Here is a 14,426-nt window from a genome sequence, read left to right on the forward strand (position 1 = left end):
AGTATAAAGATGATACATTTGAAGATGTAAAGAAATTGGATCAAGTCTGCTTGGAAAACTTGGAACCTGACAACACAGTTGATTGTCCAAATCCTCATTGTGTATGCCCCCCACATTTAGTAGTCTTCAAAGCTAAAATACCGTTAAGTAAACAAAGGATATATATTGATGAAGATGACAAGCATGACCTAGTTAACTTTAGATGTGAGAAATGCCTAAAATGTAAGTGTGCATCAAACAGTACAGCTCAAATGCTAAGTATTACTGAGCAAATTGAACAGGAGGCCATTGAAAAAAGTGTTACAGTTGACCTTGAGGAAAAGAAAGTTTTTGTTGATCTTCCCTTTACTACTGCACCTGATGAATACCTTTCCAAGAAGCATGGAGATTCCAACAATTATAATCAAGCTTTGAAAGTATATAAAAGTCAGTGTAGATTGCCAGAGGCAAAGAAAGAACATATTAGAAATGTTATTACAGAATTGGTTGAAAAGAAATTTCTCAGCAAACTTGAAGACCTACCAGAAGAGCACATCAAACTTATAGAAGCATCCGCATTCCATCATTTTATGCCTTGGAGAACAGTTGCCAAGGAGTCAAGCAGTACCCCACTACGGATCGTTGTAGATCCTAGTATGAGTGGCCTAAACTTAATTTTAGCAAAAGGATGTAACAATATGAATAGACTCACTGATGTACTCTTGAAGGCCAGAACTAAGAAATTTGTCTGGTCATCAGATATCAGTAAACTCTATAATTGTCTGAAACTTAAACCCACATCTTATGCTTACCAATTGTTCTTGTACAAAAGTGACCTAGATACTGAAACCCCACCTGATACATATGTCATGACAGTAGCATGGTATGGTGTCACATCTTCTGCTAACCAGGCAATCTTTGCTCTGAAGGAGCTGGGAAGGCTCCTTAGTGAGGGTTACCCATTAGCTTATGTTATCCTACTTTGGGAAATATATGTTGATGATATTATGGGTGGAGCTAGTTCTATTGAGGAATGTAATAAGCAAATAGAGGAAGTGTCTGCTGTTCTGAATGCTGGAGGGTTTTCACTGAAGTATGTAGTGGTATCTGGTGGCAACCTTGATGGTAATGAAAACCTTAAGGTGCTTGGTTACAATTGGAATATAACCAATGATACCTTTAGTCCTGGGTTTGGTGAAATTAACTTCAATAAGAAGAGAAGAGGAATTAAACCATCCAATCCATTTCCAGTGTCAACAATTGAGGATGTAACCAAGTTAATGTCTGATCTAGAAATAACTAGAAGAATAGTTGTGTCTAAGGTGGCAGAGTATTGGGATCCAATTGGCCTTTGGGAACCTTACAACTGTCAGCTAAAACTCTCTGCTCATGCCCTAAATGGCTTAAACTGGGATTCTCCACTTAATCATGAAATTCAGGAACATTGGCGTGAAAGGTTCAAGGAGTTTATCCAGATTCCTCAGTTAAGTGTCAAAAGATTTGTATTCCCTGAAAATACTGAGGCTGGAAGTAAGATCAGATTGTTGTGCATAAGTGATGCAGCTGCTAACATGGGAGGAGCAGCTATTTATGCAGGAGTAAGGTTGTCTAATGGTTCTTATAGCTGTCAACTGCTTACTTCCAAGAGCAAAATCATGTCACATTCCATACCTCGTAATGAATTAGAGAGTATTCGTCTAGCCACAAATACAGTGGAAGAGGTTATTGCTATATTTGGCGATATGGTTTCTGAAGTTTATTTTTTCACAGATTCCCAAGTTGCACTCAGTTGGTGCTCAAATACAGAGAAAAAACTAAGATTGTTTGTACTGAATAGAGTATCAGAAATCCGTAGAGTAATGTCTAAAGTTCCAAATAAGTCTGATCAACTCCCATTGTTCCATATTGATGGAAATCTTAATATTGCAGATCTTCTCACAAAGCCAAACAATATAAAGCCATCAGATCTGCATTTAGAGTCAATATGGATACAAGGATATCCATGGATGAAGCGTGATTTCGATCAGATGCCTGTCACTAAATATACAGATATTCAACTTACTGCTCAACAAAATCAACTCTTATCACAAGAATGTTATCCAGACATTGTTTTTCCTAATCAACCAAACCCCACATGTGCAACAGTATATGAAGCTCTCAACCAACATTGTGCGAAATGTCAATATTGTAATGGAGAGACAGAAATGATATGTTTTGGTACTTCTACAAACCAACAACATTGTTTACTTTGTAACTGTGTGCCTTCCTCTGTTCTTTCATGTCAAGTGGGGAGTGGGTCGTTGTCACTTGTAAATAATGTGATTTTTCATGGTTATTTTAAAACCATTAATATTATGTCTTATGTCTATGACTTTATTTGGTCTATGAAACACAAAACTCATCAAGGAGGGGGAATTGACAGTTCCTGGACTTGTGAGAAGTGTAATGCTATTAAAGATTCAGCTGGTATTCCAATGGAATATAAGAAAATTCTGAAAAAGAAAGCTTTGGATTATTTCCTTAGAATTGAAACTCAGTCTGTTATGAAGATACTCCCTAAGAAAAAAATAGCACAATTTCAAATGAAAGATGGAATTTTATATATGTCAGGCAGACTCCCAGATGAAACCAAAGTTACTGTCAAAGAACTTGATTATGAAGTATTCTTTGACAATGTGGATATCAAAGGAATTCTTCCAGTTATCTCAGCAGAATCAGATTTCTTTTATGCATTACTTATGCATATACACCACAAGGTTAGAAAACATTCAGGAATGCAAATTACTATGAGGGAAATTCTTAAACATGTTTATCCAGTAAACAATCCCAAAAGAATCATTCAACAAGTGCGTCAGAACTGCCCAAGGTGTAGAATGATAATTAGGAAGACCCAGGAGCTTACAATGGGAAATCACCCTAGTGCTAGATTTACAATCACACCTGCATTTTATCATTGCATGATGGATATATGTTATGGTTTTCCAGGAAAACCTCATTTCAGGGCCAGAAATAATCCTAAGACAACAGTTAAGATCTATGCACTTGTTATAGTCTGTCTGTTAACATCAGCTACTAACATTTTAGCACTGGAATCCATAGAGACTCAAGAAATTGTTCTTGCCCTAGAACGCCATAGTTCTAGACATGGTGTACCCTCTGCTATATTTGTTGATTGTGGTACACAATTAACTAGCTTAAAAACACTTGAAATGAATATAAGAAATGCTCATCATCAATTGAGAGACAGTGTAGGATTGGAAATTCATCCCTCAACAGCAAAATCTCATGAAGAAAGAGGACGTGTTGAACGGAGGATAAGAACCCTAAGAGAAATGCTCCTCAAAACTGCAAATAATACTAATATTTGCATGACACCCTTAGAATGGGAAACAGTATTTGCTAAAATGTCATCAGAGATTGATGACATACCTATAGCTAAGGCTGATGGATCTGCATCAGAGGATGCTGGGTGGGAACTGCTCACTCCAAATCGCTTTAAACTTGGAAGAGCGAATAATAGGGCAATAGAAGGCCCTATGTCAATATCCCCTGAAACAGGTCCTACTCAACTTTTAAATCGTGTTCAAGATATACAGTCATACTGGTATCAACTACTATTGGATAGGCTCCACCATTTAATACCTAGACCGAACAAATGGTGCAAAACTGATCCTATTACAGTTGGAGATATAGTTGTCTTTAAGTTGAAAGACAACAATAATAGTAAGATGGAGAAATGGGTCACAGGAAAGGTTTCTGATGTACAAAGGGAAGGAAGAAGAATTTTGTGTTCTTATCCTACATCCTTAATGGCAGGTTCCAAAGTGAAATGGTCCTCAGTACTAAGATCTCCAAGAGATCTTTGCATTATATCAGCTGCATCAGACATCCCACTAAACTCCAAAGAATTTTTTGAAAAAATAAAGAAAATTGCAGTCAAATAAGAGCAATTCAGAAATACTACACAAATTTTACTCATTTTAATTATTTTAATGTTTTATCAAGTTTTAAAACTCCTGTAATTTACCAAATATTTGTAAATATTGATAATTATAATATGATATATTGTAAACATTATAATTGTAATTAATAAATTAAAACACATATTGTTTTCCTTATTGTGCTATTATTAGATGTTAGATTTAGAGTGATCCCAACTTTGTCACTGTATTAAACTGTAATTATTATCAATTTGTCTCTTTATTCCAGGCTTTACAATGTCCATACCTGAAAGTGCTAGACACAAATATTTTGATGAAAGAGCAGAGGATTTTAATCCTAAAGATCCCACTTCAAGACAATTCTTTATAACCTCAGATGTTCAAGCAGATTATTATTGTAATCAAGAGTATTTGTATAGTGATATTATTTATGAAGAGATTCGTAAAACTCTACCTGTAGATCAACCTGTAACAGACATTTTAGTTTTCCAGAAACATCTGGAGATTTTAAAATCTAATCCTGAAATTTGTCAGTCAAATGTCTCCAACATACTACCTCGTGGATATCCTTTGAAAACCTTTTTAAAAATTGATCAAGAATTTACTGAAGGCTGGAATCAACCTGAGCTAAATGAGGGAGTATTTGCCAAAGGTTTTTCCACAACTGAAATTTCAATCCCCCACTTCAATAGAAATCACTTTGAGGAAACCATCTATGATTTCAATGATATAGTAAAGATGTCCAGAAATACTCTTTTTAATGTCACTCCTCTTCCCTTTACTGTTGAAACTGTAGACATCCCAAGATCCCAATACAGGTATCTTGTTAAACAAAAACATTCTGGTGCAACTGTCAAGTTCTATACTGAAGATGATGGTCATTCTGCAGACAACATTAAAATTGCAACAAGACTTGTGATTGGAGAAGGTAGAAACAATGCCATTGTGTTCAAACTAGGTTTATCTGAAATTGGGAATGATAAATCTAGTGAATCTGGATCAAGATTTTACTATTTTGAGTATTCTGCCTTTCCTGAAGAAGTTCTGGATTTTCTCAAACAATTACCCCCATTATATTCAGTTAATGCTAATGCCCAAATGAATTCACTTCTTGGAGTTTTGACTGATCTGTATGATACTGAATTGGAACTTAATGTTTTTGATCTCTCATCTCTTGCTATAGCTAATGGATGTAGAATGGACAAGTACAGTCTTTATTCTCTTAGTGCATTAGTAACTGGTAAACCGTTCCCAACAGGAATAGAAAACATGGATCAAAGCTGGGCAAAGGATTCAGATCAGATGGATGTTGCTGTCAGGAAGTATTTGAGGTACAAGCTTCAGCTGATGTATGATATCTTCTCTGTTTTAATGGGAGCTTTGTTGAGAAATTTGTTTCCTGATGTAGACATTGTTCTAGATGTTACTGAAATTAGTCAACCAGCATTTACAGCATGGTTTTCTGAATTTGTAGGTTTAAGCCTGAAGAATACCAAAATAGTAGATGCTCATCTAGAAACATCCAGGAGTGATATGCTGCTTAAGATTGGAAATCCTAAATCATTGCTTGTAATTTTGATGGATCTTATCTCTGATGTACCTGTGATAAGTTGTGGAGGTGCCCGGTTTATTCATCATGCTAGATATAATTTTATCCTACAATATCCAGCATTAGCTAGAATAAAACTACATAATTACTCTGGAGAGGTTCCAAACCTTTGTAAGAATCTAGATAATGAATATTTTAAACTTATGTTTAAAAGAGAATATGCTGGTGATTCTGGATATGCTGTCAAAAGACTGGGTTTTCAAGCTTCATCAAGTTGCTCTAATTCTTTGTTTGACCTAGATTTTGAAGCTGATTGTGTTGGTGTAGATAGACCTGCCCATGTCATCAAAGAATGGGGAAGGCTAAATGTCAACTGTATTCCTGACCTATTTAACAAGCTGAGAAACATGTCAACAGATGAGATATCACGTTTCTGGTTTCCTAAAATCAATATTTATGTCTATTTGTCTAATGTTTACTTCAATGTGAAGAATGTTCGAATTACTGTTCCTATTCTAGAGCAGTCTTTAATAAGAAGGAAGCAAAATGTTGAAGTTGGTTATAACAATGATCTTCTCAAGGCTATCAGAGTATTAGAGAAAAGAAAACAGCGGATGGATGTTTTACATCACAATGTACAGGCTCCAGGGCCAAGTCATAGACATGGAGTTCATCAAAAGGTTCAGTTAGTTGTGCCTGGAGACTTTACTCAGAAGAATAAGCTGAAAGGTGCAGCTAAGAAGAGAAGATTAGCTAGAGCTAAAGAGACAAAGTTCAGAAATGGATTAGCTTGGATTTCTTGTAAGAGAAAAAAGATGGTCAAAAGACTGAATAGTATGAAAGAAAACAATACTCCTGCCACTTCTCATAATGTTCCAGCATTAGTTAATACTTATGCAGATCAGTTGGATTCAAATGATGCCAGACATATACTCAAAAGATTGAATTCTCAGTAACTAAAACAGGTAATCTTTGGGACTTAAAATCTAAGATTATTTTTTGAAATACCTGGGGGTACTTAAGGGTATCCTGGTAAAACTTAAGATTAAGATTATTTTTTGAAATACCTGGGGGTACTTTAGGGTATCCTGGTAAATCAAACATAAATCCACAATGAATTTTCTTTCTGTTGGGGAGTGTTGCAATGAAATTGCATGATAAAAAATAATTCATTGTGTAAAATATTTTGTCTATGGTTATTTATTTTCCGATACATAAAAATATTTTGTCTATGGAGCCGTCTGCTAGCGGTTAGATTCATAATCAGCTGATAACTAGTTTTGCCGTATATTTCCCGGCAAACTTGTCATTTCAAATCTTGTCGTATATGCGTTAACATCTGTATTGTATAATTGTTACATTTTATTAATAAGTATTAAAGTTAATAGTTATTTTTTGTTTAGATTATTAATAAAATGTAAGCACTCCGTGCATAAGAATATGACAAAGTTGGGTAGCTCATTTGTTTAAATTATGAAATAAAGAGCTATAAATACTAGTGATTTTAGTCATTTAATTTATTGCAGACCGTAGCTTACGATTTAATTTCTCTTAAAAGTGATTAATTATAATAAAAGAATTCCTTCAAGAATATCTTTTACACCAGCTAAGCTTTAAGAGGCATCTAGGGGCATTTGCGGTAAGAGAGAAGGGGGGAACCAGGCCCCCCTCAAGGGGGTAGGGGGTGGAGGGGTAAATACAAAAGGATAATTTTCAATTCCTGATAAATAAATTATAAATTATTTGAGTTAGGAAAACTAACCTTTGATAATTCATCATTATCTGTAGAATATTTGTTGGTGACAATGATACAACTACCATTCAGTTCCTCCATAATATCAAGTTCAGAATATATCAGCTGATTATTTAAACCTGAAAGTAAATAAAAAGACATTTAGAGGATTTTCTGATGTTGATAAAAATACATGGTTTCATCTAGTCGATCAAATAACAGAATACAATCTGACCATCAAAAGAAAGGAGCTACCAAGAGAAACCGAAGCGGTGAGAGGTTATTCTTAAACTTATGTGAACTCGAAGATCATCATATATAATAGTTATTTCTCGTATCGTATTATAAACAGCTTTCCGCGGATATAGAATAAGATTAAAACCAGTTTTTTAGCCCCGAGGTGTCGAAGGCACGGGCTAAAAAAACGGGTTTTAATCTTATGATTGTACATTTTTTTATTCGTAGAAAGCTGGATATAATACGATGCTAAACATAGCTTTTTCGTATGGATGAGAACCGGTTCCTATCCACCGGATTCGAATGAATACGAGAAATATTTTTAAGTATTCTTATTAAGTAATTCTTTAAGAGGATAATTAATCACTCTCAAGAGAAATGTATATAAAAGACCTCTAGGGGCACTGTTAGTTTTTAAAAACTAACAATTTAGCATATGTTTTTCTTTTAATTAGTGTTTTCAATAAAAGTTAAAAACTATTGACTTACATCCTAAATGTAAGAACTACATTCAATGGAATATTTAAAAATATTAAATAACCTTGTTGAAGGCCAATAATATCAAATGATTCTGCAGCAGAGTAACCCACCACACTCCACTCATCATTACCAGGCTGGCGGGGCTTCTTAGCCTTGCGGGGCTTAAACCTAAACATATTTTACTCTTTTCAAATAAATAACTGATCAATTCGGATTTATTAAAATATAGATACTATTTATTTTAATAAAAGCTGCACATTTAGCATCTAGGGGCTCCGTAGTATCCCAAAAGGAAGAGAGGGAGAGCAAAAATCAAACAACCTAATAGAATTGCCTAAAGCCAACACTAGACCTACATGAAGCTTCCATTGCAAAGAATAAATTGGTTCAGTAGTTAGCAAAATCATAACGGGAAAACATTAAACCAAGAACATACAATGAATGGGGAGGGGTTTACCCCACCACACCCAAGCAAATTTTTGAGTGTCCTAGGCACCACTAAATTACGTGGAAACAAATTAGATTATCTCCTAAAAATAAATTTGAAAACTTCCCCTAAGCCCCACTCCCCTTCAAAAATAAAAAGCTTCGACGTTCTTGCAATGAATCTTACTACTTTATATATCTAGAAAGGATTTTATAAATATAGTTTTACCTCAATGCATTCAGCTGAGCTTGTGATAAAGCAGGATTTAAATTCTTTATTTTTGGAACCAGGCTATTTGTTTTTCTTAGTTTAGAAGTAAAACTCAATTGGCGACTTTGACTTGTTCCACATTGTATTATTTTGCACTGTGTTGATTTACTTGGGTTGAGCAGCAAAACTAATTTATTTTCTGCTCGAATGTGTCTTAATAAAAACAAAAGTTGTTAGAGGTTATTATTTTCCCTCCATTAAAGTAAAACAATAGAGGAAGCAGCCCCCACCCCGTGGACCATATGCCGACTTTCCATTGGGTCTTTGAATATTGAATCAGCCTATAGCATTGTAAATATTAACACAGACAAGTCGCTACAAAAGAGAAGAAAGCAATTTCAATTTGCTAGCATACTAAAAAGGTCCGCAAGACAGAATGGGGGGGGGGGGGGGGGGCGGGAAGTTAGTAGTCTGGGTTATACATCCATACTTATTACATTTATTTTCCCTCACACGACTCCGGAATCTTTATTTCCGAATAATAACAGAACAAACTTTTTGAAGACTATAGTTTTAGATGGCCTAAGGAACATACAAATTGCGAGAGAGCGTTGAAAAAAACATTAGAATGGGTGGAAGAAGTGAAAAAACATATCATTCATAAAAATATAAGAAACACTTATTTGCCCCATAGCTTTTTGGCTATTCAGGGCCAACAAAACAGCAATTACCTTTACTTATTTATATATTTAACCATAACTTCGTAAAGGGGACTATGCACGAACGAGAGCAAGTGATTTTAAGCACCTTCAAGCAGTGGTCCTGAGTATCTTTTTAGTAAATATACTAGGTTAATGCTTGAAATTGGTATATCGACTAAAAAATGAAGTTTCACCATGGTTATAAATGAAAAACGCTTTGAAATGGTAAGCATTTTTGGCGCAATAGCATCTATTGTTCGTGCATAGTCCCTTTTTTATGTAATTTTAAGTCTTAAAACAAGCGTTTTTTTTATTTTTAAAACTTATTTACAAAAAAAATGATAAACAATGCACATAGGGGCAACAAGGGGCAACAATTCACCACCCCCAAATCAAGTTTTAAACATTCTATGAGTATTATAATACCCAATGTACATTAGATTTCAAAGGAATCGTAAAAATACGCTTTTTAAGTAAGCATTCTAATGCATGGAAGTCAAGAAATGCAAAAATTTTCTTACAGAAAAAGGCATACTTTTTGTGTTTCACCAACAATTTTAAAAGTATTATAAAATCTCTTAGAATTAACGTAATTAGACAAAATAACTTCTGGTGAGTCATGCATTACATATATTTTGACAGTATAAAAGAAAAAACACAAATTGAAGAAATTAGTCCTAAATAATTCTAGTTGAAGTCAAGATTTTAGTTTTTATTTGTTTGTTTTTTAATCAACATTTAAAAGGCCAGTAAGAGGAAACATGTTTTCGCCGGGTGTCGCCGGCTAAAAAAACGATATTTGATTACCCAAAGACATATTTTAATCGCCAGTACTGATTTCATTTACCCCCCCGCGCCCCCGTAGGGGTTTTTAGCCCGTTTTCTGAACGTGGGTGCACGAAAAGCTTGTAAGAAAAGGCGTTTAAATGCGCTTTTAAAGTCAAAACTTAAGATATAATTCAAATAATTAAAAGACACAAAAACATAGACATATTGGGAAATATTTATTCTGACTTAGAATTAAAGTTAATAATAAATATTTTCAAGTTCTATTACACTAAATGATGATGGGGAGGAGAGGGGGGGGGGGCTAAACCTAAATCTAAACCTCTTTATGTTTGATGTTTTAATGTAACTAAATAATCGTTTCTATAGATTATTACAAATATCAGGGATCTAAAGGGATAAGACAAAGGTCAATTAATTTTTGTACATCCCCAATGATAATACACAAAATTACCCCTTGTGTAGATTAAAGTTAGTAGTTAAAACGTTTGAACACACAACTGTAAAACTTTGGGGACTAGTGTTATAAACAGCCCAATGTCCCCTACCTCACTGCGGAAAGGTAAACTTAATATGCAAAAAACGTGAGGTTCTTATAATCATTCTAAATTGGAATTAGCAAGTAGTCTTCTGTCTGTCTATTGGTAATGCTTTGTTTTTAAATTATGTAGTTACAGGGTATTCATGTTTAAAGTCAGCAGTTTTATTTAGAAAGGGAGAGGACTGTTAATTACACTAGTCCCCAATCTTCAAAGTTTTATAATAACGTTTTTATATTCATTAGCATAAGAACTTCAGGAAATTTAATTGATTTTTTATTGGTTGGTTCATTAAGATGAGTGTCAAAACTTTTCAACCACTAATTGTCATCTACAGACAAATAATTTTGCAATATAATTTATAAAATATGTATTTATTAAATATGTATCAATATTGGGGATGTACATATTAATCGGTTATTGTTTTGTTCCTTAGATCCCTAGGTGTTAATATATAATACAAAGTAGCTTGATGTCTGTTTGTCTGTTTGTCTGTCCGCTCATCCCTTAAGATCTCGCTAACCACTAAACTGATTGAATTCTACTCTTCAGGGAATATATCTACTGGTCCTGTGGTTGTTTAAAGATCTTTTTCAAAAATAAAAATCCCCCTCAATTTTTTCATATTTCTATAATTAGGGTCGGTCCGTCCGTACGTCTGGTACAGTTAGCTCTTTTACTTAACTTAAACAGGCTAGAATTGTCCTATTGATCTCAAACTTTTCATGCTGATTTCTACAACAGTTAGGTACGACTTAGAAAGCACAGCAACTCTATAATCGTTACCAGAAAGTCCGTACATCCATTTATAACAAGCTGATTTTTACTTTTTTGACAACAAATAATGGTTTTGAATGTTAAAAAATATCCTATTCATCTGATTTTTTTAATACTGATTCCTATTTCAATAACGTCTATTGTTATAAGCGAAGCATCTCTATAATCAATTCCTAAAAACGTCAGTATGTCCTTAAAGCGTAACATGTATTTAATCAGTTTTAATTACAATTTTGTATAGACATGCATTAATATTCAGTTCTGACACTTCACAAGTATTAATGTTCGTTTGTCCTTCCGTTTCAGAGCTTCGCTTCTTTCATGGATGTTGTCATCCTTGTTTAATTACCTCTTGGGGCAAATCCCCTAGAGGCTAGGGGCGAAGCCGCTAGTGTACATATAAACAGTAAACAAGAATCGTAATATCATTATAAATATAGATATTAGTTAATACAAATTTATGTTAATCATGCCCACATTTATAATGGATTTATTAAACATAAAAATAAAGTGAAACTTGTAGCTTGCTAAAATAAGGATCCCATCCACCCCCATTTACACCATCCCCTCCCCTCCTACTGAAATGAATTCCATGACCCCAAATTTGAAACTTTGAACACTAAAATCGGACTACAATTAACCTAGTTACACTTTAAAGGGCCCAAAAAGCTAGTGATAGGGTAGCTGCGCTACTAAAAAATTCTCATATTGCTCTGATAACCAAAACCCCTAATTAGACATTTTAAACACGAAATTCAAGATAGTTGATGGATAAATAGATGGATAGGTAGATGAATAGATATATGGATAGATAGATGGATAAGTAAATGGATAGACAGATGGATAGATGGATGGATAGATAGAGGGATAGATTGATGGATGGATAAATTGATAGTTGATGGATAAAGAGATGAATAGTTGATGGATAGATAAATGGATCGATATATAGATGAATAGATAGATGGATAGATAGATGGATAGGTAGATGAATATATATATGGATAGATAGATGGATAAGTAAATGGATAGACAGATGGATAGATGGATGGATAGATAGAGGGATAGATTGATGGATGGATAAATTGATAGTTGATGGATAAAGAGATGAATAGTTGATGGATAGATAAATGGATCGATATATAGATGAATAGATAGATGGATAGATAGATGGATAGGTAGATGAATAGATATATGGATAGATAGATGGATAAGTAAATGGATAGACAGATGGATAGATGGATGGATAGATAGAGGGATAGATTGATGGATGGATAAATTGATAGTTGATGGATAAAGAGATGAATAGTTGATGGATAGATAGATGGATCGATATATAGATGGATAGAGAGATGGATAGATAGATGGATAGATAGATGGATAGATAGATGGATAGATAGATGGATAGATAGATGGATAGATAGATGGATAGATAGATGGATAGATAGATGAATAGATAGATGGACAGATAGATGGATAGATAGATGGATAGACAGATGGATAGATATATGGATAGATAGATGGAAAGATAGATGGATAGATAGATGGATAGATAGATGGATAGATAGATGGATAGACAGATGGATAGATATATGGATAGATAGATGGATAGATTGATGGATAGATAAATGGATAGGGTAAGGGGGGCTGTTTTCGGGAGGGGTTAATCTGGTAATTTTCTATCTACCTTCATAAAATAACCTTTATCTCCATGTTCCTTTCAAATGACAGAAAAAAACATAAAAGCAAATTTGTTTGTTGTTAAATTACCTACAAAAAAGTATAAAATGAAATTTTTGTGAGATGAATTTTAAGGGTACTAAATAATTAAATCCCCTTTTTGGTTGATTTGCCCCAATGTGCAATGGTAAAAAAAATCACTATACCTTAAAATATTATGGTTGGTGCTAAAGTTTCGCTCAACATATTCCACATTCTTAATAAAAGCACCAAGAAAAAATCTACCAACGCCATTTTGAGCTAAACTTTGAGCCTTAAATGCAAACATTTTTATTTCACTTTCTCGTCTTGGCAGATTTATTCAGGAACCTTGGCGCATTTTTATATATCTAGTTTTTAAAAGTGTAAATATGTTAAAACAATAAGTAAATACTTATATTTCAATATTTTTGTAAAGATATAAAATGTAGAGAAAGGTCAAAATATAGAAAAAATATAAAATTATTACATTTCTGATAGCAGCAATGAAAAGTTTCGTCATAGAACTTAAAAAAAAAATTAGGTAAGTAGTTAATATTTAATGAATAATTACTATTAAGTCAGGAATAGGTATAAACAACAACCTAATATATTCGAAGAAAAAATATTTGTTAGTTTCGTGATTTCAGTTATTTTTTTAGGGTATGTATTGATTCGAAACCGATTAAAATCCGCTGGATTAGAACCGGTTCTCATCCATACAAAAAATATGTCTAGCATCGTATTATATCCAGTTTTCTTCGGCATCTCAGGGCTAATAAACTGGTTATAATCTTATAATTAGACATTTTAAATCCTCGGAGAGCTGATTATAATACGATGCGAGAAATAACTATTCAACTGAACCCATATTTATTTGTTTGTTGTACCTATTCCTGTTATTCAGTATTTAAATGAAAAAATGAAACATGCTGCCTGTTTTATATAAATTTTGCTGCTAGGTAGCTTACAATTATTACAAAACTAAAATCCTAGAGAAAAGTCTGTCAAAAATTTATTGCACAATGATAGTTTGATATGAATTACAAGATATGATTTTGTTAAATACATGCATAAATAGGTATTATTATTATATATTTAAAAACTATATTTTGTAAGTAATGAGTCAGTTTTGTTTTGATAATACATATAATATTGGTTTTACGTATCTGGTACAGGTTACTTAGGTATAATTTACATTTGTTAGATCATGTAAAGAAAACGAGGATATTTTTTTTAAAAAGCAGACATTACCTTCCTAAGATTTTATCTCCGATGGGCTAGGTATGAGCTAGAATCAATCTTATGACACGTCATGGCTTGCTTCACAAATAAAACGACACAACTTAGAGTCTATCTCTGGTTTTTTAAAA

The 14,426-nt window shown here is 33.5% G+C and overlaps 1 protein-coding gene across 1 annotated transcript in view; it reads right to left on the minus strand.

Moving 5' to 3' along the window:
- Positions 1–14,058, minus strand: part of LOC145317650 (required for meiotic nuclear division protein 1 homolog) — a 42,966-nt gene extending 28,908 nt beyond the window's left edge. The window contains exons 1-4 of the mRNA XM_080158807.1: positions 13,242–14,058; positions 8,574–8,768; positions 7,980–8,086; positions 7,232–7,341 (exon numbers count right to left, since the gene is read on the minus strand). Of these exons, the coding sequence (XP_080014933.1) occupies positions 7,232–7,341; positions 7,980–8,086; positions 8,574–8,768; positions 13,242–13,363 (534 nt within the window). The 5' untranslated portion in view covers positions 13,364–14,058. The remainder of the gene's footprint in view (positions 1–7,231; positions 7,342–7,979; positions 8,087–8,573; positions 8,769–13,241) is intronic.
- Positions 14,059–14,426: the final 368 nt, after the last annotated feature.

Source organism: Acartia tonsa, chromosome 4, assembly GCF_053477335.1.
Source record: "Acartia tonsa isolate MP-2025a chromosome 4, ASM5347733v1, whole genome shotgun sequence".
NCBI classification, from domain to species: domain Eukaryota; kingdom Metazoa; phylum Arthropoda; class Copepoda; order Calanoida; family Acartiidae; genus Acartia; species Acartia tonsa.